At 40.9% G+C, this 26,447-nt stretch overlaps 1 protein-coding gene across 2 annotated transcripts in view; it reads right to left on the reverse strand.

Annotated features, from left to right (window-relative positions):
* Nucleotides 1-1,603: 1,603 nt before the first annotated feature.
* Nucleotides 1,604-26,447, reverse strand: part of rnf213a (ring finger protein 213a) — a 29,848-nt gene continuing 5,004 nt past the window's right edge. For both annotated transcript variants that reach the window (XM_046414240.1, XM_046414239.1), the window contains exons 9-67: nucleotides 26,142-26,401; nucleotides 25,831-26,043; nucleotides 25,526-25,718; nucleotides 25,380-25,435; nucleotides 25,002-25,176; nucleotides 24,748-24,906; nucleotides 24,519-24,617; nucleotides 24,307-24,429; nucleotides 23,990-24,173; nucleotides 23,407-23,580; nucleotides 23,157-23,309; nucleotides 22,447-23,066; nucleotides 21,881-22,040; nucleotides 21,568-21,785; nucleotides 21,151-21,288; nucleotides 20,882-21,046; nucleotides 19,048-20,317; nucleotides 18,740-18,921; nucleotides 18,483-18,638; nucleotides 14,782-18,390; nucleotides 14,572-14,696; nucleotides 14,337-14,453; nucleotides 14,135-14,259; nucleotides 13,913-14,035; nucleotides 13,731-13,792; nucleotides 12,875-13,028; nucleotides 12,661-12,802; nucleotides 12,374-12,565; nucleotides 12,130-12,260; nucleotides 11,874-12,031; nucleotides 11,565-11,771; nucleotides 11,163-11,350; nucleotides 10,915-11,035; nucleotides 10,695-10,795; nucleotides 10,426-10,608; nucleotides 10,109-10,275; nucleotides 9,901-10,003; nucleotides 9,686-9,800; nucleotides 9,319-9,520; nucleotides 8,972-9,162; nucleotides 8,733-8,855; nucleotides 8,527-8,637; nucleotides 8,103-8,345; nucleotides 7,937-8,015; nucleotides 7,795-7,829; nucleotides 7,599-7,699; nucleotides 7,348-7,504; nucleotides 6,994-7,168; nucleotides 6,404-6,498; nucleotides 6,044-6,295; nucleotides 5,334-5,466; nucleotides 4,935-5,018; nucleotides 4,651-4,831; nucleotides 4,235-4,436; nucleotides 4,050-4,127; nucleotides 3,732-3,929; nucleotides 3,484-3,573; nucleotides 3,160-3,338; nucleotides 1,604-2,768 (exon numbers count right to left, since the gene is read on the reverse strand). In XM_046414240.1, coding sequence (XP_046270196.1) covers nucleotides 2,615-2,768; nucleotides 3,160-3,338; nucleotides 3,484-3,573; nucleotides 3,732-3,929; nucleotides 4,050-4,127; nucleotides 4,235-4,436; nucleotides 4,651-4,831; nucleotides 4,935-5,018; nucleotides 5,334-5,466; nucleotides 6,044-6,295; nucleotides 6,404-6,498; nucleotides 6,994-7,168; nucleotides 7,348-7,504; nucleotides 7,599-7,699; nucleotides 7,795-7,829; nucleotides 7,937-8,015; nucleotides 8,103-8,345; nucleotides 8,527-8,637; nucleotides 8,733-8,855; nucleotides 8,972-9,162; nucleotides 9,319-9,520; nucleotides 9,686-9,800; nucleotides 9,901-10,003; nucleotides 10,109-10,275; nucleotides 10,426-10,608; nucleotides 10,695-10,795; nucleotides 10,915-11,035; nucleotides 11,163-11,350; nucleotides 11,565-11,771; nucleotides 11,874-12,031; nucleotides 12,130-12,260; nucleotides 12,374-12,565; nucleotides 12,661-12,802; nucleotides 12,875-13,028; nucleotides 13,731-13,792; nucleotides 13,913-14,035; nucleotides 14,135-14,259; nucleotides 14,337-14,453; nucleotides 14,572-14,696; nucleotides 14,782-18,390; nucleotides 18,483-18,638; nucleotides 18,740-18,921; nucleotides 19,048-20,317; nucleotides 20,882-21,046; nucleotides 21,151-21,288; nucleotides 21,568-21,785; nucleotides 21,881-22,040; nucleotides 22,447-23,066; nucleotides 23,157-23,309; nucleotides 23,407-23,580; nucleotides 23,990-24,173; nucleotides 24,307-24,429; nucleotides 24,519-24,617; nucleotides 24,748-24,906; nucleotides 25,002-25,176; nucleotides 25,380-25,435; nucleotides 25,526-25,718; nucleotides 25,831-26,043; nucleotides 26,142-26,401 — 13,884 coding nt within the window. In that variant the 3' untranslated portion in view covers nucleotides 1,604-2,614. The remainder of the gene's footprint in view (nucleotides 2,769-3,159; nucleotides 3,339-3,483; nucleotides 3,574-3,731; nucleotides 3,930-4,049; nucleotides 4,128-4,234; nucleotides 4,437-4,650; nucleotides 4,832-4,934; nucleotides 5,019-5,333; nucleotides 5,467-6,043; nucleotides 6,296-6,403; nucleotides 6,499-6,993; nucleotides 7,169-7,347; nucleotides 7,505-7,598; nucleotides 7,700-7,794; nucleotides 7,830-7,936; nucleotides 8,016-8,102; nucleotides 8,346-8,526; nucleotides 8,638-8,732; nucleotides 8,856-8,971; nucleotides 9,163-9,318; nucleotides 9,521-9,685; nucleotides 9,801-9,900; nucleotides 10,004-10,108; nucleotides 10,276-10,425; nucleotides 10,609-10,694; nucleotides 10,796-10,914; nucleotides 11,036-11,162; nucleotides 11,351-11,564; nucleotides 11,772-11,873; nucleotides 12,032-12,129; nucleotides 12,261-12,373; nucleotides 12,566-12,660; nucleotides 12,803-12,874; nucleotides 13,029-13,730; nucleotides 13,793-13,912; nucleotides 14,036-14,134; nucleotides 14,260-14,336; nucleotides 14,454-14,571; nucleotides 14,697-14,781; nucleotides 18,391-18,482; nucleotides 18,639-18,739; nucleotides 18,922-19,047; nucleotides 20,318-20,881; nucleotides 21,047-21,150; nucleotides 21,289-21,567; nucleotides 21,786-21,880; nucleotides 22,041-22,446; nucleotides 23,067-23,156; nucleotides 23,310-23,406; nucleotides 23,581-23,989; nucleotides 24,174-24,306; nucleotides 24,430-24,518; nucleotides 24,618-24,747; nucleotides 24,907-25,001; nucleotides 25,177-25,379; nucleotides 25,436-25,525; nucleotides 25,719-25,830; nucleotides 26,044-26,141; nucleotides 26,402-26,447) is intronic.

Genomic DNA, 26,447 nt, shown 5'->3' on the forward strand with positions numbered 1-26,447 from the left:
CACCCTCCTCTTTCAAGTATGATCCGGTGGTGGCCACAAAGCTCACAAAAAGACAAAAGTTTCTCTCTAGAGCCGGTGTTTGGTTTGTCCATTGTGGGCTACTGTTGAAACATGAAGATGTAACATCGCAGACTTTGCAGAAGAGGATTCGCTCATGTGGATTTAAAAGGCTTATGCTAAAGTAGCCAAAACATAAGTAGTCTCAGTTCTAGCTGATTATACCTTAATGCAAAAATAATTATAAATATTACATTCTATTTCTGCCAGCAGAGCTCCTGAAACCCTACCAGTGAGACCTTTATTCCAAGTTAGTCTGATTGCTTATTTAATGAGAGTTTTTAAAAATGGACAATTCCGTCCTGATTGTTGTATTTTACTTCCCGAGCAGAGCTCCTTCTTTAAAGACAAAATGACCTCCACAGGTCCATCATTCAGACTCATGTGCATTGTGTTTCAGAAAGACGAGGTATCTGTAATCTGTAATCAGCCGACAAATCAATTGCTAGAAAGTTTGCTGAACGCTTCCATATTATTTAACAAAGCACTGAATGTTCAGTAAAATCCTTTGACATGCTGTAGTTGCAAACAAAACGAGGTGAATTCTGCACATCATTATCCAGCCTTGTTAATCATAATACCCTCATGCTTGTGATCCCAACTATCACCCATGAATATCATTAAAAGTGAGCACAGTAATTTTGCCCCTAATTCCTCCTCATCAAGAGACAAAGACAAGAAACAAACAGAGAGCAGGCAAAAGAATTTGGCTCCATTGTATCCTTTCATTTCCACTGGTGTGGTGGCTTTGAAGCCTACAGAAGTGGAAGTGAAAGTGATTGAACTTGCTCAGTGAGGCTTGTTTCATGGGACTGAGTTGCGCAAATCATGCCTCATGACCCATTTGTGGGTGTGTTTATGAACCTCATGTACAGCACTTCCACATTTGCTAATGAGCAGTGAGGACATGGCTCTAATAGCACATTTCAGCATCACCTTAGCCTGGTGGAATTTGCTGGCTTACAGCTCTGGTTTTTAGTCTGTCAGTTGGGATTTTGTCTATTTCATCATGATTCATAGATGAGATTCTTTGTCCAATAGATGCATCATTATGCCTGGGATGAAGAAAAAACTTAATGGCTGCTGGGTGAAGCCTACAGTCTATAAACACTCTATGGATATTGTTTGACCGCAGACTCCCAGAGGGTGGTCGTTGGCATGGTTTACTTTCACAGATGCATGTTTCCATTTGTCATTGTTATGTGAAACACTGCTTTGGTAAAAAGGAAATTGAATTAAGGAGCCATCCAGCCACAGACTTGCGGCTGTCTTGTTCTTATCATTTTCATCAGCTTGATCAGAAACACATTGGGCACCCACCAACAGAGGGTCAGAAAGTCAGGTAACCTTAGGCAGGCAGCCATTTCCTGTGCACTACATCATGGATAGTCTCTGTTGGCTTTAGGTAGCCACGTAAATAAGGAGTAATTTACTTGTGGTCTACTGTAGTGGAGAAACTGAGAATCTACTATGTAAGACTATGTAAGTAGGTAACAGAAATGGATACCTCAAAATCTAACAAAATAAAGTCACAATTATCTGCATGTTCAGTTATGTTCTGTTTTTAACCTGCTTATGCCCACAAATAGTTTTATTCTCACAGGTGGTGAATATCCACATTTCATGGAGTATAAATTTATGACTGAAATAATGTAGTTTGTCTACAACGGCAGATAGATACACAACACACCACAGTATAATTGTACTGTTGCAACATATTAACAAATTTAAGTGACATTACTAAACGGTTAGCTATAAAGTTGGAGGAGGCAGCGTCAAGACTTTTGACACGGCAGCATGAGGCCAATAAGACGCCACATTTGAGACGTGAGAGTATGTATTGTTCTGTATGATCATGTCATAATACACAAAACACACACTAACATTTATGCTTTATTGAAGTAGTATGTTTGGCCAAACTCATAAAAAACAACTAAACTAATAAAGTCAAAATATTTTCCATTCTGCAAATATGCTATCTAATGGATACCTAAAGAAAAAACTTGTTTAAGTTGTTTAAGACAACGAATTGATAAAAAGTGGAAGAAAGGCAAGTGCAACTTTAACAAACAAGAAAAAGACTTATTACACTTGATAAATTGCCTTTGGTCAGCATGATCTTAAGTCCCTAGAGTTAAACCACATTTTGTACCTGAGAAGAACAAAGATGATTTTTCTGCCTCTTTGGGACAGACAAATTCACATTACAAGTAAAGTGCACGAAATAATTCTTTCAGCTATACAGAAACTCTGCATGTCGATGCTTAGGAGAAAGGAAAACAATACAAAGCAAGAACAAGAGACAATGCCATTTCCAAAATTCACATTGTCAGACAGATCAGTTGTAAATGTGAACGGTGCACTTGTACTGTGTTATGAAGCTCAACATAAGTGCTCTCAAAAAGGCACATTTTTTCTGCATAATAAGGATATCATCTATCGCTTTTGAATACTGTTGATTGATAGTGATTGTAAACTTCTAAGAGATTTGATTTAAAGATAACAAAAGAAGGCATGCAAAAAAAAAATAAAAAATAACCTCTCTTTAACCCCATCATCACTGTCTGTGACGTTCCTGTTTGAAGGCCACAATGAACTTCCAGGCTTCAACATAGTGGGACAGCAGGATCTCCTCCGGGAAGAGCTCCTCAACGTCAGGGGGAATGTCCAGGTCTTTACGCTCCATGTAAGACAACAGTGTGTCTTTGAGGCTTTCAAGAGATAAAAGATACACTTTATACGTCACACTTTGACACACACATACTTTGGTAAAATCATATGTAGCTAAAACACCTTCTACAATGAGGCTGACTAAATATAAATATAGGTCTGTTTGCGGGTAATATACTGAATTCTGCCAAGGTGACTCAAAGTGGGGACATGGAACAACATCCACTTTGTTTCAAATATGGGCACAAACATGGCACACACTGTTTCAAATTTCAGATTCAGTGAGTAGTTGTTTTCACAGGATTTCGACACTTATGGATAGAAAGCTAAAATAACAGAATTTTAGACTTCATTTTAAGAATTCATAGAAAGGAGCAAAGGTAAGCAAATTATAAAAAAATAAATAACAAAAAAAAGAAGATGTTGTTTTACCCCCAGTCAGGCCTGAAGGTGTCAGGTGCATTGGGCTTTTTAAGGACCAGCATCAGGAACTCATGCATCTCCAACACGAAGCTGTCAGCGCTGTTCTTTGAAAAGAAGCCAATCAGCAGTCTGTGCTCGTCCTCACCCAGGGCCTGTTTGTACTCCTTTGAGACTCCCCCAAATGGATCCTAAAGACCACAGGAATAGTCAAATTATTATTATTATTCACTGATAAGAAGTATTTATCAAGTCATCTATAAAACTGCTGCTACACATAATAATCTAATTTCTACCTCTGTATCTGTATGCTGGTCACATTGTTTTATGCCTTACCCTCTTGAGCCGCAGCACATGTTCTGATTTGAGTGAGGCCAGCAGCTGCCACAGGGCCACACAATTCTTTAGACAGCACATGCTCAAGGCCTGAAGGCAAAACACGGAGAAACTCAAGTTTTATTGCATGTCTAACACATAAAAAAAGACCAGCACCAATTAAGACCTTGTTTATTTAAATCCAGTACCGAGGTCAGCTCAAGTCAGATAACAAAAAAAGTTATAACTGGTCTCTCAGATAGGCTGACCTTGAAGATATGCGGAGCCATCTGGTTTTCCATCTGCAGCACCTCCTCCAGGTAGTCGGACAGCTGCATGTGAGGCTCTCCCCCAGTCATTGCGAGGAAACCAAGGGCCACTTCCAGCGTGGATAAGGCATCACACACCTCGCTGTAGGAGTGCAGCTCCCCAACCACGGCAAACAGGGTGAGAGTCTGCAGAGGCTCCTGTTGGAATGCAGACACAAGTCGTATCATCTCATGAGTGCAACATGTTTAATATGCTAAGTGTGAAAAAAGAATGACAGTTCCAGTTGGAGACCTACTGTAATGAATCTCACAACTCACTTGCTGTACTTTTGCTTTTATATCCCTCAGGATAATCTCATAGTTGCGGTCATGTCGGTTCACTAGTGTTGGAATGCCCTGTGGAAAAGGGACAGAGGTGAGAGGAACAAAGTATTTTTCAAACAAAAAAAAGGGAGTCATTTTTTTGGGGAAAAGCCATTGTGCTTTTTGTTTCGTCTGCTCACATTGAGAGTGATGAGTGGTTTGCCCAGTAGGAAACGGGAGACAATCTGCTGCTGGATCTTAGGCAAGTCGTACTCAAGAAGAGTCTCCTGGCCTTTTTCAATGCTGTACTGGGTGTTGGAAAGAACCAGGGGCATCAGGTCTCTCTCCAGCTCATACCGAATCACATGCAGGTCAGTCAGATCTGCAGGGCTCACTTTGTAGCTGAGGAGTGGACAAACAGACCAGTCAGCCATAAAGCAGCGTGTCTATTATATATCCAGTATATCTACTCTATATTTGTTTTGTGCTATGATTTAAATTACATCTCACTAAATCCAACAAGCAAACGTAAATCAGTACCCATTTAGGGAAGGAGTTCACACACAGTCTGTCTACTGTCAAACAAGTGAGAAACATGTGGCATGAGCGCCCCCACCTGGTCTCTTCTCCAGTGTGTTTATCCACACAGTAGACCATATCATTGTGCAGGGCAATGAGGTAGCTGACAAGCGCTGTAGAACACAGGCCCGGGCCTTGTCGTCGTGGTAAGAGCACCTTGAAGTCGCTGTTGAGGTCCAGGTCCTGCTGGCAGAACTCAGCTGGGATCTTAATCTCACCTGAACGACAAGGCATTTTAAGCAAAGACACACTACGATGTTCGACAGACCAACAGCAGACAGTGCAACAAAGTGTGTCGTGTCTACAGATAGTGTTATTCACCGTTAGTTGCCAAAGACAGTCTGAGCTGATTCCAGGTTGTCAGGAAGATTCTGATGTATCTTTCATACCAGACTTTCAGCGAAGCTGCACACATGAAAAAAATAAAACCTGAATCCCAAGTGTACACACATAATAAGACATAGTCATTCACATCAGTGGTTCTCATGTGTGGAAGACATTTTGTTCTTGTAAGAATACTCAATCATTGTCTCTTTCCAGGTTAAAATAACTCATGCCTTGGCAGGAAAGATTTTAAGTTGTATGTTGCCAGCTATTTTACTATGACATTTCCGAGAAAGAGGTAATTAGGAACTGCATGGAACTTTGCATCTCTTGTGTAAGTGAGTCATACAGTTGAAAAAGTTGAGAACTACTGGTGTAGACAGTTAGTTTCAGTACCTGCTTTTTGACTCTGGAGAAATTCATCAATGGTGCTGCAAGGCAGCTCAGTAACGTTTTGAAACCTCTTTACCAGATCTCTCTCAAGTGTGAGGATATCAGGAAGGTTCTTCACCAGTCGGAGCTCTGCTTCCTGAAAAAAAAAAATATATCATACATTCCTGGGTTCCACTGATGATTCTTCTTCTTGAAATCTGCCTTTACATGCAGTCCTACAGTTCAGTCTAACTCTTCATTGCACTGGGGACTCCCAGCCCTGCATGTTTTAGAAGTTTCTCAGCTCCAGCACACCCGATACAAATGAATGTCTTATTAGTGGGCTTCTGCAGAGCCTATTAATTAATGTTTCTAATCATTCCTGTTTTCATTGTAAAGAGCCATGTCTGCATTATATCTGATCATCTGAGGAGAATTATATGAAAATATAAACTGTTACTTTTTGTTTACACACAAATATGCAGACACTTTAGATGACTTTTTTCAGCCCTGAGCAGTGTCTGCAGTCCTTGTCACAGGAAGCATACAACCTTTACGAAGAAGGCAGGGCAGTTTGGACGTTGACTGAAAGGCAAAATCTGGTGTAAAAAAAGCCTGGTACGGTAATCAGTCGCTGAATGAAGTTTCATTTTGATTGACTCAGCGCTTTCCCCATCTTCTCCAAAAGCTGATCTTAAGTATGACATGTTCTGTCACAGTTTTTTTTTTTTTACCTTATGCAGAAATCTCCAGAGCACAGGCAGGGTGTCTTTGCCGTCATTCTGCTCTACAATGTGGGTGAGGCTCAGCAGAGACACCTTCTCCCTGCAGCTCCACATGGCAGAACAATGGATCTGAGAATTTGGGGGAAGTGAGGCCAAGAAGAGACGTGGATCACCAAACAAGAGTTTCATGATTGGACTGGCAGAAATGCGAGAGTCAGCCCGGATGAATGCGTTCACTTCATTGAGCTGTCTATCCAAGTGCTGTGGAGGAGATGAGAAAAGAAAACACCATGTAATAAACAGGAAGAATTATTTTGTGCTTAATTTGTTCTAGTTAAGAATAAATAAAGCAGTCAAAAGCATCTCTACCTTCAGCTGAGGTGTGATGATGGCGTTGCTAACTTCCATCTCCCATGCATTTCTAGCCTCTTTGGTGGAAAGCAGATTGTCATAACGAACAGGCCCTAGAAGGAAACACCATCTGTGTTTAACAGTACAAGGTAATACAGTGAATCTAGTATTTAATTTTTTTGGACAGCCAAAATTTAATCTACAGCTGTCAAAAGTTACTATATTAAATGTTACCACCGCAGATGGCAATCAGGAACCACAATTCCTGCTTTTGTTGACTTGAATGATTTAAATTACTCTGTTATAACGCCTTTATAAAATCCCAAACGTATACACAAATTGCAAAATAAAAACCACCCAATTACTACCAGTAGAGGGCGCCCCATTCCTCCATTTTTCTCATGTTTTATCTGTGATCTGCAGCCTAGAAATTTACAGTAACAATGGAGGAGACAGTTTTGGTGCAACAAACTTTCACTATACCTTTAGAAAAAAATGAAAACAGTAAAATAGCTGCACTACATTGGCGGACGTGGGTTGGCTTTCAGACTAACACTAACACAACACGTCATAATTTTACAGCAGTTTTACTGCAAGCTGTTTCTTACAATTTTGTTGCGGGTTGGGCTCCAGGATGCTGCTGATGAGCAGGTGAACAACACTGACTGTGTCGTCTGTCCCTTTACCCAGGGATCTGATAAGATGTTTCAAATCCTCTTGCAGGTGAGCAAGCAGAAATGCATCTGGATCAGGGACTGGAGGCTTGATGATGTCAGAGAGAGACTAGAAACAAAAAAAATGACTGATGAGCCCAGAAATATCAACAGTGCTGTAACACTAGAATGAATGGGCTTATGAGGATTTCTTTTTTTTTTTTTTTTTTTGCAGTCACTTCCTATTGCCCCCTTAAACACAAGAATCAATCCCCATTAGAACTGTTCTCATTATTTTGCCCAAGCTACCTGTAGTTGGCTGCATGCACCGAGCAGCATGGCCATGTGAGTGAGCATTCGGATAATGGTGAAGGGAACAGGGGACATGTTCTTTGTGTCCAGCATGTCTGGATTGCCCCTGCGACTGGGGTCGCCAAGGATGTGGCCTGTCTGAGTGCGGTCACCCCTGTCAAAGAACAATTTATAAATAAACAGAAAATTTGAAAGAAAAAAAATCCAGACAAATATTTTTTTTCCCAATTGACTTAGAGACCACTTACTGCAATTGAACAACTTGAAAACCTTGCACAGCCCGGTGATTGACTCCTCCAATTACAGCACCACAGTCCACACAACGACTCTCTTCCATCGGCTGGCCACACTAGAGAAAAAAAAAAACAAGTAAACAAAAACGGAAGAATGAAAAATAATATGTAAAGAATAGACTCAATAAACTCATAAATAGACATGACATACCTCTCCAATCGTGCAGGGGTGACCGTTTGGACAATCTATGATAAGAGTAAATTAAAAAATTACTATAAAAGTGTTGGCTATAGAAAATCTTCAACTGACATATTTCAAATGTGAAAGTACAAGTTTTATGTCTATGACTTACGGTACCACCGCAACGTCTGTCCCAGAGCTTGCTGAGCCACTGCTAACATGTCGTCTGCCATGGTAGGCAAGAAAGCTCTCTGTGCCAACAGATAAAAACACTCAGTTCACTTCTAAGAAGAGGAGGCCCAGTTGCTAACACTGAAAGCAGCTGACGATATACATACCTGCATGTTGGCAGGTGTCATTGCCAGCTGCTTCAGAGGGGCTAAGATTCCCTGGCTTCCGCAGAGCAAAACAGCAGCCAGGTGAATAGTTAAGTCCACCAACACACACTGGGCAGTAGAGGTCCCGGGATGAACACGTAATAACCTAAGCTCATTGGTCACCAGAGCCTGGGCGAAGGTCTTCATCTCTGGGCTTGTGAGGAATTTGGATTTCTGGATGTATGCCACCAGTGCTTCCACTTCCTGTTGGTACAAAGATACACAAATAGAAATATATTTACTTTACTGACACAGACAGAAAAAAAGTCTGGTAAGGAACTGCACTCTACATTTTCCAATTGTCAACAGAACATGACTTGTAAACAACTTAAAATATGACAGATTGTACAAGAGCTGTTCATTGGGTCTTAGCAAAAGGGTCTACCTCGGGCTTGGGATGAAAGCTAGCATTGGGTTCTCTGTAGAGAGTGGTGACTTCTCTGTATAGCGCCAACAGAAGATACACCGCCGTCTGCTGTGGCGAACATCTACACTCCTATGAAGAAAAAGCAAAAGAGGTACAAGAAAACACTGTAAACACTGTGAAGTCTGATGCCTGTCCTGATGCTGAAGAAGGAGACGTAACATTACCTCACAAGTCTCGTCCAGTCTGTGTACTTTGCCTTCCACGACTCCTTTTGCGACAGCATTTCTGATAGTCTGATAGTGCACCCCACACACAAGATACTGGTCTATTGGGGTGGCCTCTTCATTCTGGGTGTAATGCAAATTGAACCGCTCTGTTTATTTACTTCTAGAATTACATTTAGCGTGCAACCTTGTCTTCATTTGGTCACTAACACTGAAAAATACAAAACGTTGAACTGAACCTTTTGTAGAACTTCTTCAGGGAAGAGCCAGTGCACCAAATCCTCTTGGAGGAGTTTCAGGACAAACTCCACTCCATGTTGCCTGCAGATCTTACGGATCAAGTAGACGCGATACCAGTCGTTTCCACTTTGCATACACAAGTTCACCACACTAGTCAGGAAGGCTGTGGTTTGATCTCTCTTTTGAGCCTCTGGGATGATTAAACACAGAAAGAAGGATGACATTCTGGTAAAATTAACTCATTCTAAAACACACACCAATCACAAGCATCTTTTTTTTGTATCTTTAGTCACTTAAACTGCAAAGAATGTGAGGAACTGTACTGCACTTCCTCAAAGTTACAAACCTGGGGCTCTCAGTTTTTCCACAATGAGTCTAGCAGCCATATCCAGGTCCATACGCACTCTGGCCACATGCTGCAGATACTCCACACTAACTGTTTCAGCAGATTGTGACTGCAGGTAGTCATTCACAAAGGTGCTTTCATCCTGCAGACACACCTGCCGGTCTGCACTGGATCTGAACTGAAACCTCTCAAACATGGAATCCTAAAGAAATGAAAAAATAAAAACTAAATATAACCTACAAAAACAAGTTAGTAACTACAATGCACAGGTGTGACTAGCATATTTGTATTTTCCGTATCTACACAAGTGTTGCCTAAGAAAGACAATGCTCTATTTCAACCATACAGTAGAGTCTGAATTGTGTACCTCCAGGCAGTTAATGTACAACAAGTAGAGTTCAGTTTTGTCCGTCTTTTCCAAGATGTTGCTCTGCTCAACTGCCACCAGATGCTGCTGCAGGTAACCTTTAACTTCATCAAAGCTTCAGAAACAGTACAGTTCTTATCAAAATGAGAAACATCACAAAAGAAGTAGGCCCTGTGCAATGTACAACCATAAAATATACAACCGTAGCACCTCACCTGTACTTCAGCAGGAGTTTGAGTACTACTGATCGAACCACTGGATTTTTATCCACAGAGTCGTCAAAGGGGGAGAGCATCTTTGTCAGGATTTTTCGATTACCTGGCACATAAATAAAAAAAATAATGGATAATCAGAGCTGACATGTATTAGTAGAGACATGGCTGTGCACACACACAAACCACCAGAGCTAGAACAGGGTACTACCTCTGAGAATGGGAACAGTCGGGGCCTCCACCATGAGAAAGGACAGCAAATGGAGAATGATATCTGAACAGGGTGGGGTGTTGTCCTTGAAGCACACAGTGGACACCAGGTCAATGAAGAAAGCATTGCACTGTTTCCTGAACTGAGCATGTTGGCTGATTAGAATCCTAAACAAAACAAGAGATCCATGAATTAGAATATATCACAAGTCAGATTCACATAGCACATTATCCTATGAAGAGACTAGTAACAGCTCAGGGCCTTTGCTGAGCAACAAAAAAAGCTCCTCTAGCTCTAATCCACATGCAGTTAACAACCTTATGGCATCTGAAGGAACCATGGGGAAGTCATCGTCAACTGGTTGTATGCACAGGGGACAGTACATCTGACCAGGAACCAACCACTGTTGTATACAAGCCAGACAGTAGATGTGGTCGCATGGCAGGCAGAGTGGATCTTGGGGATCTCCCATACACACTGGGCACAGCCTAAGACCAAACCTAGATAAAACATACCCAACAGGTGAACAGCCAGGGTGGAGGAAAGTACAGATGCAACGCAGAAAGACAGAAAACTTAATTTTTACCTGAAGATGCAATCGATGGCTCCTTCTTTGCAGGTTTTGAGCAAACGAATTACTGCCTCAAATGCCTGATGAGTTTTGAGGTCTGAGTTCTTTTCCAGTATCTTGGTGAAAGAGCAGACATAATGTATTTCATAATGGATGGATAAATGATTGTGATTATTTTTGGTGCAGTTTAACAATAATTAATCTTGTGAAAATTCAGTTGAAGCCCTAGACCAACCTGGCCAAGCCTTCTTGTATGGTCCAAAACTAAAGGTGTCAGCGTCTTCTCTACCTCCTCAATGCCCAACAACATGTGCTCCACAAACAGAGAGAGAGAAAATATTCGATTCCATCCCGCTCTAACAACAAAGAAAAACAAACTTATTTATACTTATTAACCATCCAACTCAATGCAGCTAAAGTTATAAAGTCAACCTAATATAATATATAATAATAGTTGCATATTTTTTGTAAAGCTTAACTTACTGGACTCTACAGACCATCGCCTTGCTCCTCTCTCCATAGCGTCTCACACTGTCCTCAGAGCAGATCAACTCAATGGGAACCTGGAGGTTTTTGACCTGTCTGAGCCAGGCTTGTCTTTGGGCATCTGTGTCCAGGACTCCAGGCTCCAGATACTCAACACATGCTAAAGCAGTGTACACATCGAGTACCTGAGAGACAGGGGCAATATGATCATTACAAATGGTACGCAGGCTACTAAAAGGGCAACATAAATAATTCTAAGTATTGCAGTATTGCATTAAGTATTGAGGTACAATTTAATTTTTAAATCAATATTATTCGTGCCAAATTCAAAAACCTTGAATGAAGTGAAGTAAAAAAAAAATGCTACTTAAAATCCTCAAATGCTCTTTAGATGCTCACCAGTTCAACCCCATCTCTGGAAAGATGATTGTTCAAGAGGTGCTGGATCACCTGTGGCTCAATGCAGACCATTCTGGAGAAGTTCTGCAGTCGGTTCTTGAACTTATGATAAGCAGCATGGACCCATGGAAGAGGTGTTGCTGTATCCATGGCATTGAGCTTCAATCGAAGCTCATTGACACAACAGTTCAAGGCACCACACAGGAGCTAGGAAGGCAAAGTAAGTAACGTGTATTAGTATAAACATACACACTCATCAACAGATGTAGCCTGAAATTTGAGGACTTCGAGCTATTATGCAAAAACAACCTGCAGATCTTCCGGACAAGTCACGGTCATTGTCATGCAGATGAAATCCTGAAGGTAGCGGTGAAAAAACTCTGTCTGCGTCTCTTGGTCTGCTTTTGCAATGTATCGTCCAAGTGGTGTCCTCCAAAAGAACTCATCAAATTCCTGTTGAGTGTGGCCTAACAGACATACACATTTAACGTAAAAGCAAAAAGCCACGACAACATTGTAGCAGTGAAATACCGGTTATAGTGAGCACCAGATAAATGGCCATTACCTTCATGTTGAAGTGCGTGAACCCAGAGTTCCTCCAGATAGTTCTTGATCCTCCAACTGAAGGGCATGCTGCAGCCCCTGTTTCTCTCTTGGGCAATGTAGTTTTGTACAAGGATTGTTCTTGACTCAGAGCTATGAAAACAAAAATAAAAATGTAGATGGCAAAACTAAATAGTAGTTTAAATATTATTAGCTACACAAGTTTGGTATCCTTTGTGCAAACAAAAAATATCACCATCACTTACTTGTGGTCCGGTGTCAGGTGTGTGATTTCCAGCAATTTATCATTGCCAAAGATGTCTAACCACAGCCTCTTGACAGACTGTCCACAGTTTGCATCGAGCAGGATGTCCAAGTTTTGGTCGCGGTCAATGACTGAAACCAGTTGTGCCAACAGGGGGGCGACCACTGCCTGAACACGTTTCCATAAGGCGTGCCTGTCACAACGCCCCATTAAGTTAACAGTGCTGTTCCAAAAAAATGGGAATTTATAGGCAGACAAAGAAATTTGGAGGCTGGCTGAAGTATTCACCTGAAGGTGCCTCCTTCTTGCAAGGCATCAAAGTTTGAGGCTTCCTTGATGACCCAGTTGCTTTTGATGGATGAGAGGTTGTTTCCATCATGAGTCACCACCAATGAGTGAAGATGCCTCTTCACAGTTTGCAGAAATTCACCTGACAAGAGATAAAATGATGAGCACTGCTGCAACAAAAAAGAAAATACCAAAATAAAGATAATGTTAGTACTTTTAATTTCGTCACTGTCATTGAGGAGCGTCAGCAGGATCTCAACTCTCTGGGTACTGCGGAAGCCACTTTCCACCTGATCCCTCAGCATGCCCACTGCACTCTGCACACAGCTCCGCACCAGTGCTGTGGTGTCCACAACATTATCAAGGCCCTACAGCAGGAGAATACTGGTCAAAATCTAGTTTCACAAGTAACTCAAAATAAAATGATGTTCTCATGTCCAAGTGTAGATTAGAAGTGTAGATTTTCATGTATTCAGTTTCCCTTATCTTTGCCCAATGGGACTCCAAGTGAAAGTTCACATTCTTCACATTCAGACACATTTATGCCAACATTTATTTCAAAATTTTATTTTGGTAATTACAGGTTTGTTTTCACTTACTTCTTACTTCTTACTACTTTCACTTCTCTTTCTTCTTCTTTCTGCTTCTTCTCTTTCTGTATTACTAATTGTAATATTACTGCTATCAGGTTAATGGAGCACAATAACTCACTCCTCTCTCTCTGTTTCATGATGTTGCACTGTCTAGCTGATGTTGATGATAAAGAAGTGTGTTTAATGTGCCAGTGTGTGTAGTAGCAAATCTAGCTGATGACTCTGTGTTCTCTGAAAGGAGCCATAGTGAAAAAAAAAAATCCAAAATACCAGTTTCAAGGTTCCTATCCCCAACATGTCATTTACTCGATTTATGAAAACCTGTCTAAATTCAGCTCTGTCTGAGAGTCTTTACTCTGTTTTGCAGTAACTTACAGTTAGGCTAGCTTTTACCATACCCTCTGATCTCTCCAAACAATGAAATTTGTTGTTTCCCCCCATAATGGCAATTGTCTGAAATATGTTTTCTGTACTTACATTTTCCTCTAACTCCATTTCCTCCTGCTCATTCTCAGTGTACATGTCATCCACCTCCATGGCTGTAGAAAAATATTTTGTATTTTAATGCCACAAAAGAATTGGAATTGGAATAACTGGAAGAAATTTTATATAGAGGGAATTACAATGATAATTTGCTTTCAATAATTTGCTTTAGTTACCTTCAGACTGACTCATCTTTGTTTCAAACATCTGACTGATTGTCATTTTTTGCAAGGCTTTGATGTCTGACACAATGTCTTTTGACTCTCTGAGGTCATCAATGTGAGCTGACCTCCAAGGACCTACAAATATTAACATGTCTTAGATTAGTCTCTGTTTTTCAAGCAATGTGATAATAAAATTTACAAATATAAGTAATTCACAAATTGTGGTAACCTCACCTCCATGAAAGCCAACATAGGAAGTTCCTCCTTCCATTCTTGGCAGTCGAGTGATAAAGTAGACAAACACCTTGCTCCCTGTGTTCTCCTGAGTTATCTTGTTGATTTCATTTATGGATGAATACCTAAAAAGGAACACCAAAATTCAATATGGCAAAACTACACAGTGCATACTTAACAGGGAAGAAAATGTTGTGCCTACTTTGCAGAAGCAATGAGATTGGCACAATGAGAGGCTTCATCAAAATCACACTGAATGATGAGGATCTTGTTGCAGGGTCCAGTGATACTGCTACCATTTTCTGCCGTGAGAAAGTTCCTACAAGAAAACCGGGATTTGACCTTTAAACCTGAATCACACTAAAAGATCATACTAGTATTCACTAGGAAAAATTCATTAGAGTAAACAAGGTATGTTCCCTAATATATTAACAAACCTGATCTTCTTCAGGAAGGAGTGCTCTGTGTCAAACTGCTGCAGTGAGAGAAGCTCAACACTGCACAAGATTTGCTCCAGTGGTTTCAAGTCAGATGCTGTCAGAAGTCTGGAGAATGTTGTCACCTATGGTTTAAAATTGCAATTACTTACAGCATCGGTATATACAGTATTTGAAACTGGAACTGTATGATAATTTAATTAAGGTTACCTCTGTGAAGGAGGCGTTGCAATACATTTCCTGCCGGGTGTGAGCAAGAATGAAGTTAGCTAAACAGCTGTTATTCTGCTCTTCAAAGAAGACCCTGGCCAAATATTCACTCTCCACTTTGGGAAGGCCTGTGCAGTCCAACCGCACCACTGAGTCTGGTGTAGCACATTTAAGCAATATGAGTTTTGCCTCATCCAGTGTCCTCCTCTCAGGATCTGAGATCTCCAAACTGTACTTGTGGTTCTCTATTACTTGGAGTATCACAGAAGCACATGTGTCTGAATGGTAGCCAATGAAGACATCTGGTGGCTTGTACTTGTAAGTCTGAGCTACTGCTGTGTTCTGACTGTTGAGAGACACGAAAAGTGTCACCCATCTCTCTAATTCATCCACCAGTTTTTTCTGTCCAATTTTAAGGACAGTCTGGATGTCCAGGTAGTGTTTCTCCAGCCTGTTGATGAGAGGTATTGGGAACTGTTTATAGACCACCTCTCTTTCCTCAATGACTATAAGCCGGAAGTCATTGTGTACCCTGCATTTCACACGGTGGGTTCCCAGTCCAAGATCCACATATTTTTGTCCTCCCAAGCAGACATAGTATTGGTTGAGGGCATCATAAAGACTTTCATAGAGGTTCTGCAAGTTCAGAAGCACAACTGTCTGACCTGTCTCCATGCAAATCTTTACTCTGTTGATGTTGCGGCAGATTTGGGTATACTCTTGGTCTTTTGGGAAACTAGATCCAAAGATTATCTCTGGCTGTCCACTTTCTGCAAAGAAGGTTTGCTGCAAGATCTGTAGGGCTGCATAGTTTTTTGTTAGCACCAGCAGGTACCGACATTCCTCTTCCTGTCCAACTGCTTGAATGTTTTCTCTCACAAACTCAATGGCACTAATATTCTCCAGTTTGGGTACAATCTGCAGTCTTTTGGTAAAGACAGTAACTGCATCAACATCATCTTTGCCACTGAAATTCCTTAACACTGCCTTCACGGTTTCCTCTGCAGTGGGTTTCCTTTGAGAAGCCTTGGCTACTGCAAAAATCATCTTAATTAAGCTGTAGTAGTCACGCAGACCAAAAAATCCTTTGCCTTGTTTGCGACAAATGTTCAAATAGGCTCTCGCAAAGGGCGTGAAGAAATCCCTGACCTTCTCCAAAACCATTGCATCGGATCGGCATATGCCTTTAGCACTCTCAATGAGTTCCCTCTCATCAGGATCACCACGGGAGACAAAAATGCCTCTGTTCATCTTTGCAGGGTCCAAAGCCCAGTTGGATATCCCAATGAATCCAACTTTTTTGTGTGGTAGTGGCTCATCATCAATGCATCCCTCTTCTAGCAGTGGATGGAGAGTTTTCAGTGGCATCTTTGGAGAGTCCTCAGCCAGCCCAATTTCATCAAGAACCACAACTGAAATGTACTCATCCAGGTTCTTTCCTTCCTGAAAGCGCCCGCATTGCTTAAATGTATTAATGATGCCCTCTGGTGTTGAGTGAGGGCTACACTGGAAAGACACCAAATGGATCTGCTTCAGCATTTTGTAGAGGTCTGAATGAGCAGCTTGGCCCTGCATTGCATCTGCCACCAAAGTTTTAGACAGAGATTTTGAACTCCCAGGTTTTCCAACTAGGAAGAGGGGGATTCTTAGCTCAATGCAGAGAACCATCATGAAAACATTTTCTTTGAGGGCACTGTTTCTTGCAATGGTGTCTCCCATTGGCACACCACTCAAAAGTAAATCCTGCATGAGTGAGATTTCGTGCATTACTTTGGCTGGGGTGTATGGTGGTGGTAGGCTTTTGCTGACTTTCTGCCTGTATTTATCCTTGTTTTCCAGACAGGCATGATAGCACACTGCTATGGCCATGACTAGAGACCAAATCACAGGGTCTCTGACCTCAGACGATCTCTGATGCCTTTCAATGTTTTCAGCATTTTGTTTACTCTCAAATTCTTTAAGTTGACCCAACAACTTGACATGATTGTCATAGAACCAAACAAATGACTGCATGCAGCGTTCTACATCTCTCAGGCTGACAAAGCTGCATTCATCCTTTCTTGTCCGCATATACTTCTGTGAAGCTGAAAGAACGTCAGTGATCGACTTGATGTAACTTTCATTGATCGCTTTGTTTTCAATCACTCTTTGTACAATCTGCTGGATGTATATTTTCTCTGTGTGATCATTTAGCTGTCCAAAGTCCCAGACCAGAGGGATCATGCTTGGTGGCAATGCTTGAACTCTGTAGACTAGCTGGCGGAGAGGGATTGACCCAAGCTTTTCATCTGTCTCTTCTGCTCTGACTCTGTACCCAAGGCCAGCAGATTCTAACCTCTGAATCATCTCATCTGTGTGTTTTCGGTAAGGGTTGCATGCTGCAATAACCTTCAATCCACAGTTTGGTGTCAGACGTTCCCCCCTGACTGTCTTGTCACAGAGGACCTCCTTAATGCTGCTGATGGCCTCTGTAGTGTTGGCCTCATCAAAGAAGAGAACAGAGTCAAATCCATAGTCTTGCTTGTTAATACAAGCAATTTCTTCTGCTTCTCTGACTTTGGTGTAAATCATATCAGAAGTTGTCCCTCCATGTACCTTGACCAGTTTCAGGTTTTCAGTGGCCACTCCACTCCGCCGCAGTTCACAAAGGAACTTGATGAGCCTTGTCTTTCCACAACCTGTTTCCCCCATGATAATGACAGGGACGCCACATCTGAACCGCATATGAATTGCCAGCATCTTTAGAATGTTGTCAGTTGTAAGCTCATACGTTTCATCAGGGTCAAGAGGCCACTGGATTCCAAGAACATTGCATATTCGCTCTATTTTCTCCCCTCTTGGAAGGTGATCAAAGTCAATGTTGAAAGGGACTCTCTGTAGTTTCAGGCCTTCATACAATTCCTTTGTCATGACATTCTTTTTTATCACCCTTCCAGAGGTGGGTTCAATCGCATCAACAGAATTCTGTTCATTGGTCTGAAGATGAAAACCAATGAAGGTCATGGACACATGGTCATCATTAAAAAAGATGTATGGATGTGGTTCTGTTTCCCATCTCTTCCTAATTAGAAAAGGAGCCAAGTCTTCATCTTGGACACCGGTCAGGTCCATCTGCAGCCTGCCAGGACTTTGGTCAGAGATGCTAAGTGATGGAGTGGCAAAGTCCTTTGCCATCAGAATCATGAAGTCCACCACAAAGGTTTTGAATCCAGCTAAAGTGTCTTCAATGAAAGTAGGATCACAAAAAACAGATGTCTCACAGTCTTGCAGCTGAAGGTTAAGGAACCATGAAAAATTTCTCAGTTCTGCCCAGGATGGGTCCATAATTCCACAGAACATGAGAAGCATCTGAAGACATTCCACGTGGGTTCCTTCAACACCCTGATATGTGAACACATCAAGATTACTGTGGTTATGGAAACGCGTGAGATACTGGTATGGCCGTTGGAAGGCTGCACTCCTGAATTCTTCATCATCCATTAGTGGATCATCAGAGCTCACAATTGTAGGATCTTCTTGCGTTCTCATCTCTAGCATTAGCACCTCTTTGGGTGGTCGGCAGAAAATATTTGGAAACACATCTGTGAATGTGCTGCTCACAGTTTGATCCTATGAGAAAAACAGATATTAAAGCAGAAAACGCGGTAGGCAGTGGCTTGAAATTAGATGACAAATTGTCCCAAACTTGTAAAATTTCTTACCTGCCGTGAAGGATTTCTGCTTGTCTTGACAATGGGCTCTAAAATCTCTATGAGATACAGTTGATTGTCACTGCATTTCCACATCTTCCCCTCAGAGTCCATCAAATAGCGCAGAATCAACAATTTGAAGAGAAACTCATGGAGACCTTTCTGCACCTTTTCAACATAATTGCATAAAACAAAACCATTAACGTCATAACGCCCTATTAAGCGACAGTATATAAAACTAAGCTAAGCATTAACTTGAGATTCATTACCGATGATGTGACATCAAAATGGAACATCACAAGTTCTTTTGTCTTGGGAGTGTTCAACAGAGATTGAAGAATGGCATTCTCATCGACATTAGGCTCAATCAAGCGAATGCACTTCATCACTGACGACTTTTTGGTTGAGAGCTTCAGCTTTTCATACAGCCTCCTGATGTAGAGAGATTTACCTGCAATTTCAAAAACAAAAAAGGTCATTATGGAAGGTATGGATAATCTTTCTGAGTGAAATATTTATTTTTATTATTTACAAATTACTGAGTAGTAAAAATTGAGTACAGTAAATATATACATACCAACACCAGCCCTTTTGGATGAAACAACACCAACGCAGAGACGGTCTTTAAATACCGCTGCAGCACTGCACTGATCTGCTGGGACAACAAAGTGTTTGTGCAGGTACCACTGGATTCTGGCCAATGACTCCTGGGGAACCATGTGCAATCTGTACTGGCTGAAGGCTGAAGGAAGGTAGGCATGTTCTCTTTCTGAGCTGCAGATGATAACAAGTCTGTAGTCTTTCCGGCTCTGCATTTTCATTCGGTGAAAAAAGTTCTCAACTTTAGAGCTCACATCATAAGTGAGAAGATCTCCATACAATAGAGTGTATATCTTATCTCCTTTGTTGCCTGTGCTGAGACAACGCCTGAGGAACAGTTCCACCTGTTCATATGGCGTTGAAGAGTTGCACAGGAGGACTTCATCATAAGTAGGAAGTACCTCATCTTCACTACTCATGTAAATGGAGATGCCAGATGTCAAGACCTCATCGTGTGGGCAAATAATGAGGTTCGGATTTCCGGTGGCCAAGCCTTTAGGCAACTGCCTCATTATGAGATTCTTCATGTTATCATCAGCAATGTCTTCTTCATCTTCATCGTCTTTATTGGCCAGTATTTCTAACAGTTTTCCAAGACTTCTCATATCAAGAATGTGTGGAAGAAAATTCTTCATGTCTTTCATGTAAGCATTCCATATCAGATCAAATCTCTGTGAACCATTTGACTCCACAAGACTTTGCAGAGGATCCATTTCAAGGGCGAAGCCTGGATCTCCCAGTTCCATTCTTGGCTCTACAGTGAAGGTCTGGAACTCAATGTCATCATTTTGCTCTTCTGGTTCGGTGATTATTTCATACTGGAGTGCATGGTTGACCTGTCTCAAGTCTGAGGATGTGCAATTTGGTTTGACGAATGAGAGCATCATGAGAACTTGGTCCTCCACGTTGGTCACATTTTCCTGCGTCAGCTTACTACACAGATACACAATCTGTTCAGCTGTGTAGTAGTTGAGATAGTAATGCTGAGACCGCTGTTTGTCCACAAAATCCATCCAATAGTCCAGACATTTCTCCATTTTCCGGCAAAAGTCAGGAAGCTGCTCCTCAACGCTGCCTTCCACAATGACAACACTTACAACGCTGCCAAGGTTGAAGTCCATCATAATGCTGGGTTCTTCGCTGTTTAAACAGCAGCTGATTTGTGCCTCCCAGTATCTGAACAGAGGATTCCCAGCAGTGTAGAGGGCGATAAATGCCTCAGCTAGTCTTTGAACACTGGCAAAAATCTGAAAAATAAATAAAATTTATGTAATTTAAATTTTGTGAATAAAATCTAAAACACTTTGGTTGGTTAATAAGACATTGCATAATCTCTTAGTTCATCTCTGTATGATAAAACTGTCAGACACAAAGCTAAAATGGGTGATTCCTTGTCCAGTGCTTTGTAAAGTGCAACCAAGTTCACTGTTGATGTCAGCAGGCATTATTAGTTCTGTCCTTCTCAAACTTAACAGAAATACTTACCAAATACTTGCCAAAACGTATTATTTGTATCATTTTCAAGATTCTATTTATTATACTAATTTATACTTATCACTCTGTTTTTTGTTAATGTTTTAAACAATCTCATTCAATTTAGGTACAAAGATAGAAAACACTGAGCAAAAACTTAAAAATATAAAATTCGAAATAAAAAATTATTACTATTAAGTTAATTAATAGTAATTATTAATTAATAGTAGTTATTAATTATTACATTTTATTATCAACTTTACATATAGAACTAGTAGAAGATGCATTTGCAGTATTAGCAGAGACAAGGGGGAAAAAAGGGAACCATTCAAATATACCTCTGCAAAGTGATCAACTTCATGCTGGCCTTGGTCCCCTTTCCCAGACATGAGCATAAGTTTGTTCTGCAGCTCCCGCAGATCCTCGAGGGAATAGGAGCGCATCTGCTGACCCTCATCATGCTCTTCTGGAATCTGCAGCTTCAGGACGGTGTCAAGACTTAACTGGATCGAAAAACAGAAACACACTCATGTATCATTTTGCAGAAACATATTTCACAAACTTTGTGCTGCAGTGGTATAGGGATCCCATCATCTTTGCTTTTTACCTTGTTTACATTTTGTGCACTGATCAGGTAGATACCCCTACTGTTGATGGTCGATGCTAAAGAGAGAGATGACAGCTCCACTGACCCATGACTGTCCTTCACAGTCTTCAGCCATTCCAAATGGCGTGCACTGTCCCGCTACAAAAGAAGTTGACATTATTAATTGTGCAGTTATATCAGTTAACCTTATAATATACGGTTTGGGTTAACCTAACCTTGCTAAGGCTTGACCTCGCAGATTGATAGCAACATTCTTATAGGTTTTTGAAATTCATTGGCTAATTGCATCTATCATCAGTGTATTTCAGAAATGCTTTCCTTTCAGTAAATTTTTTACCAGAAATTAAGCTTCAGAGCAAAGGCTGAAATGTAATACTTTATCATGATTTTAACAGTATTAGCGAGGTGACTTCTTACAAGTTTTTTTGGTAGGTTGCTGTCATTCTCCAAAGCTCTCCAGAGCTTCTTGAGCACTTCTTTAAAAACATGAAAACCAGAGTCTGATTTGAGCTCATATAGCATTGAAGAGTAGCCAAGGACTGCATCATGGAAACAGGCAACACGATCAACATCCATGTCATTTTCCCCAGCAGAGATGGAGGCCAGGTCAACGAAAACCTTTAACTCATTGATATCTGAAAAGAAATAACATTTTGAATTTTGTGTGTTTCCTGAATGAACATTAAAAGAAATTTGTGTTGTCACTACAGCAGATAAAAGCTACACGTACCTTCAAGTGCATCTTTCACCCATTTTACAAAGTTCCTTCTGAGACCCAGTTCCTGCAGACACAGTTGGCGGGCCTCAGTGATGTCCACCAGAACCCTCTTTGCCTGCATCAAGTCATTGTCAATCCGACTGAGCTGCTCTTTCTGAAAGTCCGCATGACTCTGAAGGAAGAAGAGAGTCAAAAGTTCAAGTTAACTTTGCCCATCTTATGCAGCACTGCGATGGTTCACCTGATAGAGTGTCTAAAAGACTGAGTCGTTACCATGACTTCTGTTCTATTACAGCCCAGGACCCTTTCTGCATGTCACCCCCTCGCTCATCCCTTTCTCGTCTTTCTCTTAGCCTACCACTATCCACATAAATACAAGTTACAAAAACAAATTGTCCATATGCCTCTGAGTATTTGAGACCACTGATCACAAGGAGATACTTCCTATTCTGTTACATTCTACACATATACATAAATACAGTAACTTAATGTCCATGTTGTATACAGATATACAGATGTATATCCTGATGAATTCTGACATAATGTGCAACATACGTGGGTGTAAAACATTTACTTACAGCTTCTGTGAGTGTCTCCAGAACCCTGAAGTCCCCTTGAAGATGAAGTGTCTCTTTGACCATCATGATATATTGAGCTGAAGCCACAGCTAGATGAAGCTCATGATACTGCTCAATTTGCTGAACCCTGCTGTGGATCCACTGTTTGTCGGTCGATTTATCAGCTCTGCACATGATGTCCAGCTCCTGTGCAAGCTCTTCATACTTGCCCTTGAAAGCGCAGAAGAGCTGGTTTACCTCCTCAAGTCTTATACTGCTATTCTTCAGACAAGTGTAGATGTCTTTATAATCAGCAAAGCAAGGGTGGAAGATGTCATCACATATCATTTCTGGCGTTGCCATAATGTCTGCTACTTCACGTTGATCAGGATTGTCGACCTCCATTTCTTCAGAGGCCAGGAGTTTGGCTTGTTTCTCCCAACACAATTTGAATATATAGCTGTCTCTGAAGGTGTACAGGACTTCTGCCATCTCTCTGATTTCTTCATTCAGCTTAAAGAAGGTGACAGTCCCAGCATCGGGAGACGGCATTTGGTCAAACTGATGAACCTCCATGAAATGGTTCAGGGGTATGTTCTCAATGTTGACCTGCTGTGTCTCCTCCATGTCGGCAACATCAACTATCATGAAAATTGAATAAATATGTTAAATTTGTCGCAACTGAATAACCAAACCAAATGGATCTATTTATCTTGACATGACCACCATACCTGTCATATGTTCCTCAAGTTTGTGGCTCATTGTTAAGAAGACATTGACAAGCTCCTTCTCATGGTACACAGCTTTCACTTCATCTTCTCTCCACTGTAATAGCCTCTTCATTTTGGCATTGTCCTTGTATTGTTCATTCTCAGAGAGGCAATCTGTTGAATCACACACACCAACACATCTCAACGTTTCTATTAAACCAGTGTATGTCATTATATGAACTAAGCACATTCTGTGGTTATTGCCTATTACCGAGCTTCAGTAGATCTAAGAACGTGTTTTTCTTCTCCAAAATGACATTCAGCAGACTGGTTTTAAGGTTTCCATGGACCAGTTGATTGTTGATGGCTGTAAATGCTGATACAGCTATAGCAATTCTGTCCCTGGCATCTTCAGAGAGCTTCTCAATCAGCTTTTCTTCTGCACCTGCAATAACAGAAAATACATGTCAGTGCTTTCAATGTAAAGCTCAACTTTTGCCATGAAGTCATAAACTGAAGCCTGGATTCCTACTGTCGGAGGGTGTTTGCTCTTATAAGTTAATTATATTTTACTTCCCTGTCTTAAAGAATTTGACTGCGTGTTTTAATGGTTTATTTTTCTCTGAGGATAACAAATTTCCTCAAATAGAACAGAATAAACACAAGGCGTGTTATGTTTGTATTCATGATACAATGCAGTTACTATTACAGCGCAAATCTAGCAGACTTAAATGAAGCATCATTCTAAAATATGACCAATTAAAAATAGATTTGTGTCTCAAATACAGGCCTGATATCTGCTGCAGTTCAGGTAAACAGAGGCTACAGACAGCATTTGAGGAAATACAGCATACCGTGCAGCTGGAAGATGTTTCTGGCAGCAGTCCAGGAGAGGAGGTGCTGAAGTACGACTTCTTCATCTTCCTGATAATTTCCGTGACGGTCCCTTGGCCAGGATTTCTCGATAATGGCTGAGATGAGTTTCCCAAACTTCCAGTTTATCTGGACTTTCTCAAAGAGTTTTCCCTCTGACTTGCTCTGCATTTGAGGTAAAAACAGCCACCCATTTTTGTCTATAGAATATATTTATGTTCTGAAATATGGCCAGGGTTGTTAGAAGACATGCAATTAATACATGCAAATTTTACAAGTGAATAAGAAGTTTTCACACCTGGCACAAAGATGTAACAGCATCAAGGGCACACTTCTCAACACTAGCAGCAACATGTGGATGGGATTCACGGAGCTTGTCTATCTTTGTGCAGTAGAATTCAACTTGATCCAGAGAAGATTCCTAAAACGAGACACAGAAAATATACTTAATATTTTATAGTTTAACCTGAAAACAAATTTACAGGGAGCAGAAAAAGGTGCATCACATACCTTTTTGTATTTGCCCTCAAAATCCATTGTGAATGTCTGTCTCCATTGTTTTGTGCAAACTTCATCTTTGAAGTGGATGGAGATTATGTTGTCCCATATCTGTAAAACACAACCAACATTGACCCATTGTCCAGCTTTTTCTACAAAAGACTTTTTGTGAGTATCCATATATGGATACAACATATGTTTATCTTGTATGTTATTCACAAAATGTAACAAAACTACTCACTTGAATCTCCACTGTGGCCTCAATGTGGTACAGGGATGTCAGACCCCTGCTGAGCAAACTCTGTCTGAAGGACTGACTGATCCAGTCTCTCATAATGACCAACGCTTGAGAGATCAGCTCTTTGGGATATAGCTGCTCTCTTTCTCCTTCTTGGGTCTCCTAAACACAAATTATTAGCACAGTATTTCAGAAGAGCAAGACTTAATTCTGTCTGAAATGCTAACAGCTTCCTTCATCAACTCCATGTCACATACCTCTTGTTTGTTACCATGAACAAAGTCTGACACGGATGCAACCAGATTCATACAAGCTACAGGAATATCAGGGTAGTTCTGGTGATATGATGCTGGTTTGACTCCTTTGCAGATCTTCTGCAACAGTTTCACTGCTGTTTCTAAGCAGCTTTTTCTATAGGCCTCAGTGAACTGACTATGAACGAAACAAGAATATAAGATTAAAGCATTACATTTGATTAAAAAAGGACCTTACACCTTGCACATATAAGAATATGGACAAAATAAAACACAAGTCTTAAAAGTGTGAACTGTCTACACAATAACAATTCAAAGAAATACATCGAAATTAGATACATCTGTGATGCATGAAATGTTAAATTGAGAAAAGCAAATCACCTGTATTTTTCCTCAATGAGATGTCCTTGGATATGTGAGAGAATGTCAGAAACAGTCTATAAAACAGAAGTCCAAGAACATCAGCCAATGTAATGAAACATATGATTAACCCAAAATGTACTATTTTATTTGTGTTTCTGTTTCACCTGGAAGTTACTATAGGAAATATCCTGAGGAGCCTTGTTGGTGAAAATCTGAAGTATGTCCAAAAGCTCAGTGTTAAAGTTCGTGACACACTCCATCAGTTCATCCAAAGACATCAAGTACAGGCAAGATCGCACTAAAAGGGCATCCACTTCCATCAGGTGAGCGTGGCTTTTAATCACATTCAACAGTGCCCTGAAAACAGAAGAGTAAATAAATGTACAGCAGTATCCATCTATTTGCAAATAAATACAGTGAATGATGTTAGCATACGCAGCACTTTAGCAAAGATAAATGGAATTCTTACTTTTTATCTTGGCTGTTCATGTACACTGAGGAACCCTTTTCAAGGCCTTGCAGACCTGCCCAGGTTACACTGTCCCACGACTTTCCAAAAGCTGGTTCATGAAAGGGCTTTATGGTCCCTTTGAGGAGGTGGAGGAGTGGTAGTACCAGAATCCACCGGGGCATTCCCGCTGTTCTCACAGCATTTATCAGAGACACCAACATGTCTGGCAGACTACAACAAAGCTAACTTTATGAGTATTTGAACAGAAGAGAGTCATTTCAAATAATCAATATATGACAAACAGATTGTTGAAAAGCTTAGGTACCTACTTTTTGAAACCGGCAACATCCTGAGAAAACTGTGTCCAGTACTTGATGAAGTCGTTTTTGTCTAGTTTGGGCAAACAGAGCACATTGCAGAGCCGATGGAGCTCACCATTATCAAGTTTGAGCTGATACTTTTTCCATACGTAAAGCATGATCACAGCTGCTTTCATGGGATCCTTAGTGTAGAGCATTTCCCCATCACCATCCTTTAGCAACTGAGGAATCATGCTTGTCAGCAGGAATTCTTTTAGCAGCCTCCTCACCTAAGAAATTATACCAGCAACACAGACAAAGTAAGTAGGAGTTGGC

The sequence above is a fragment of the Scatophagus argus genome, chromosome 16 (assembly GCF_020382885.2).
Source record: "Scatophagus argus isolate fScaArg1 chromosome 16, fScaArg1.pri, whole genome shotgun sequence".
Taxonomy (NCBI): domain Eukaryota; kingdom Metazoa; phylum Chordata; class Actinopteri; family Scatophagidae; genus Scatophagus; species Scatophagus argus.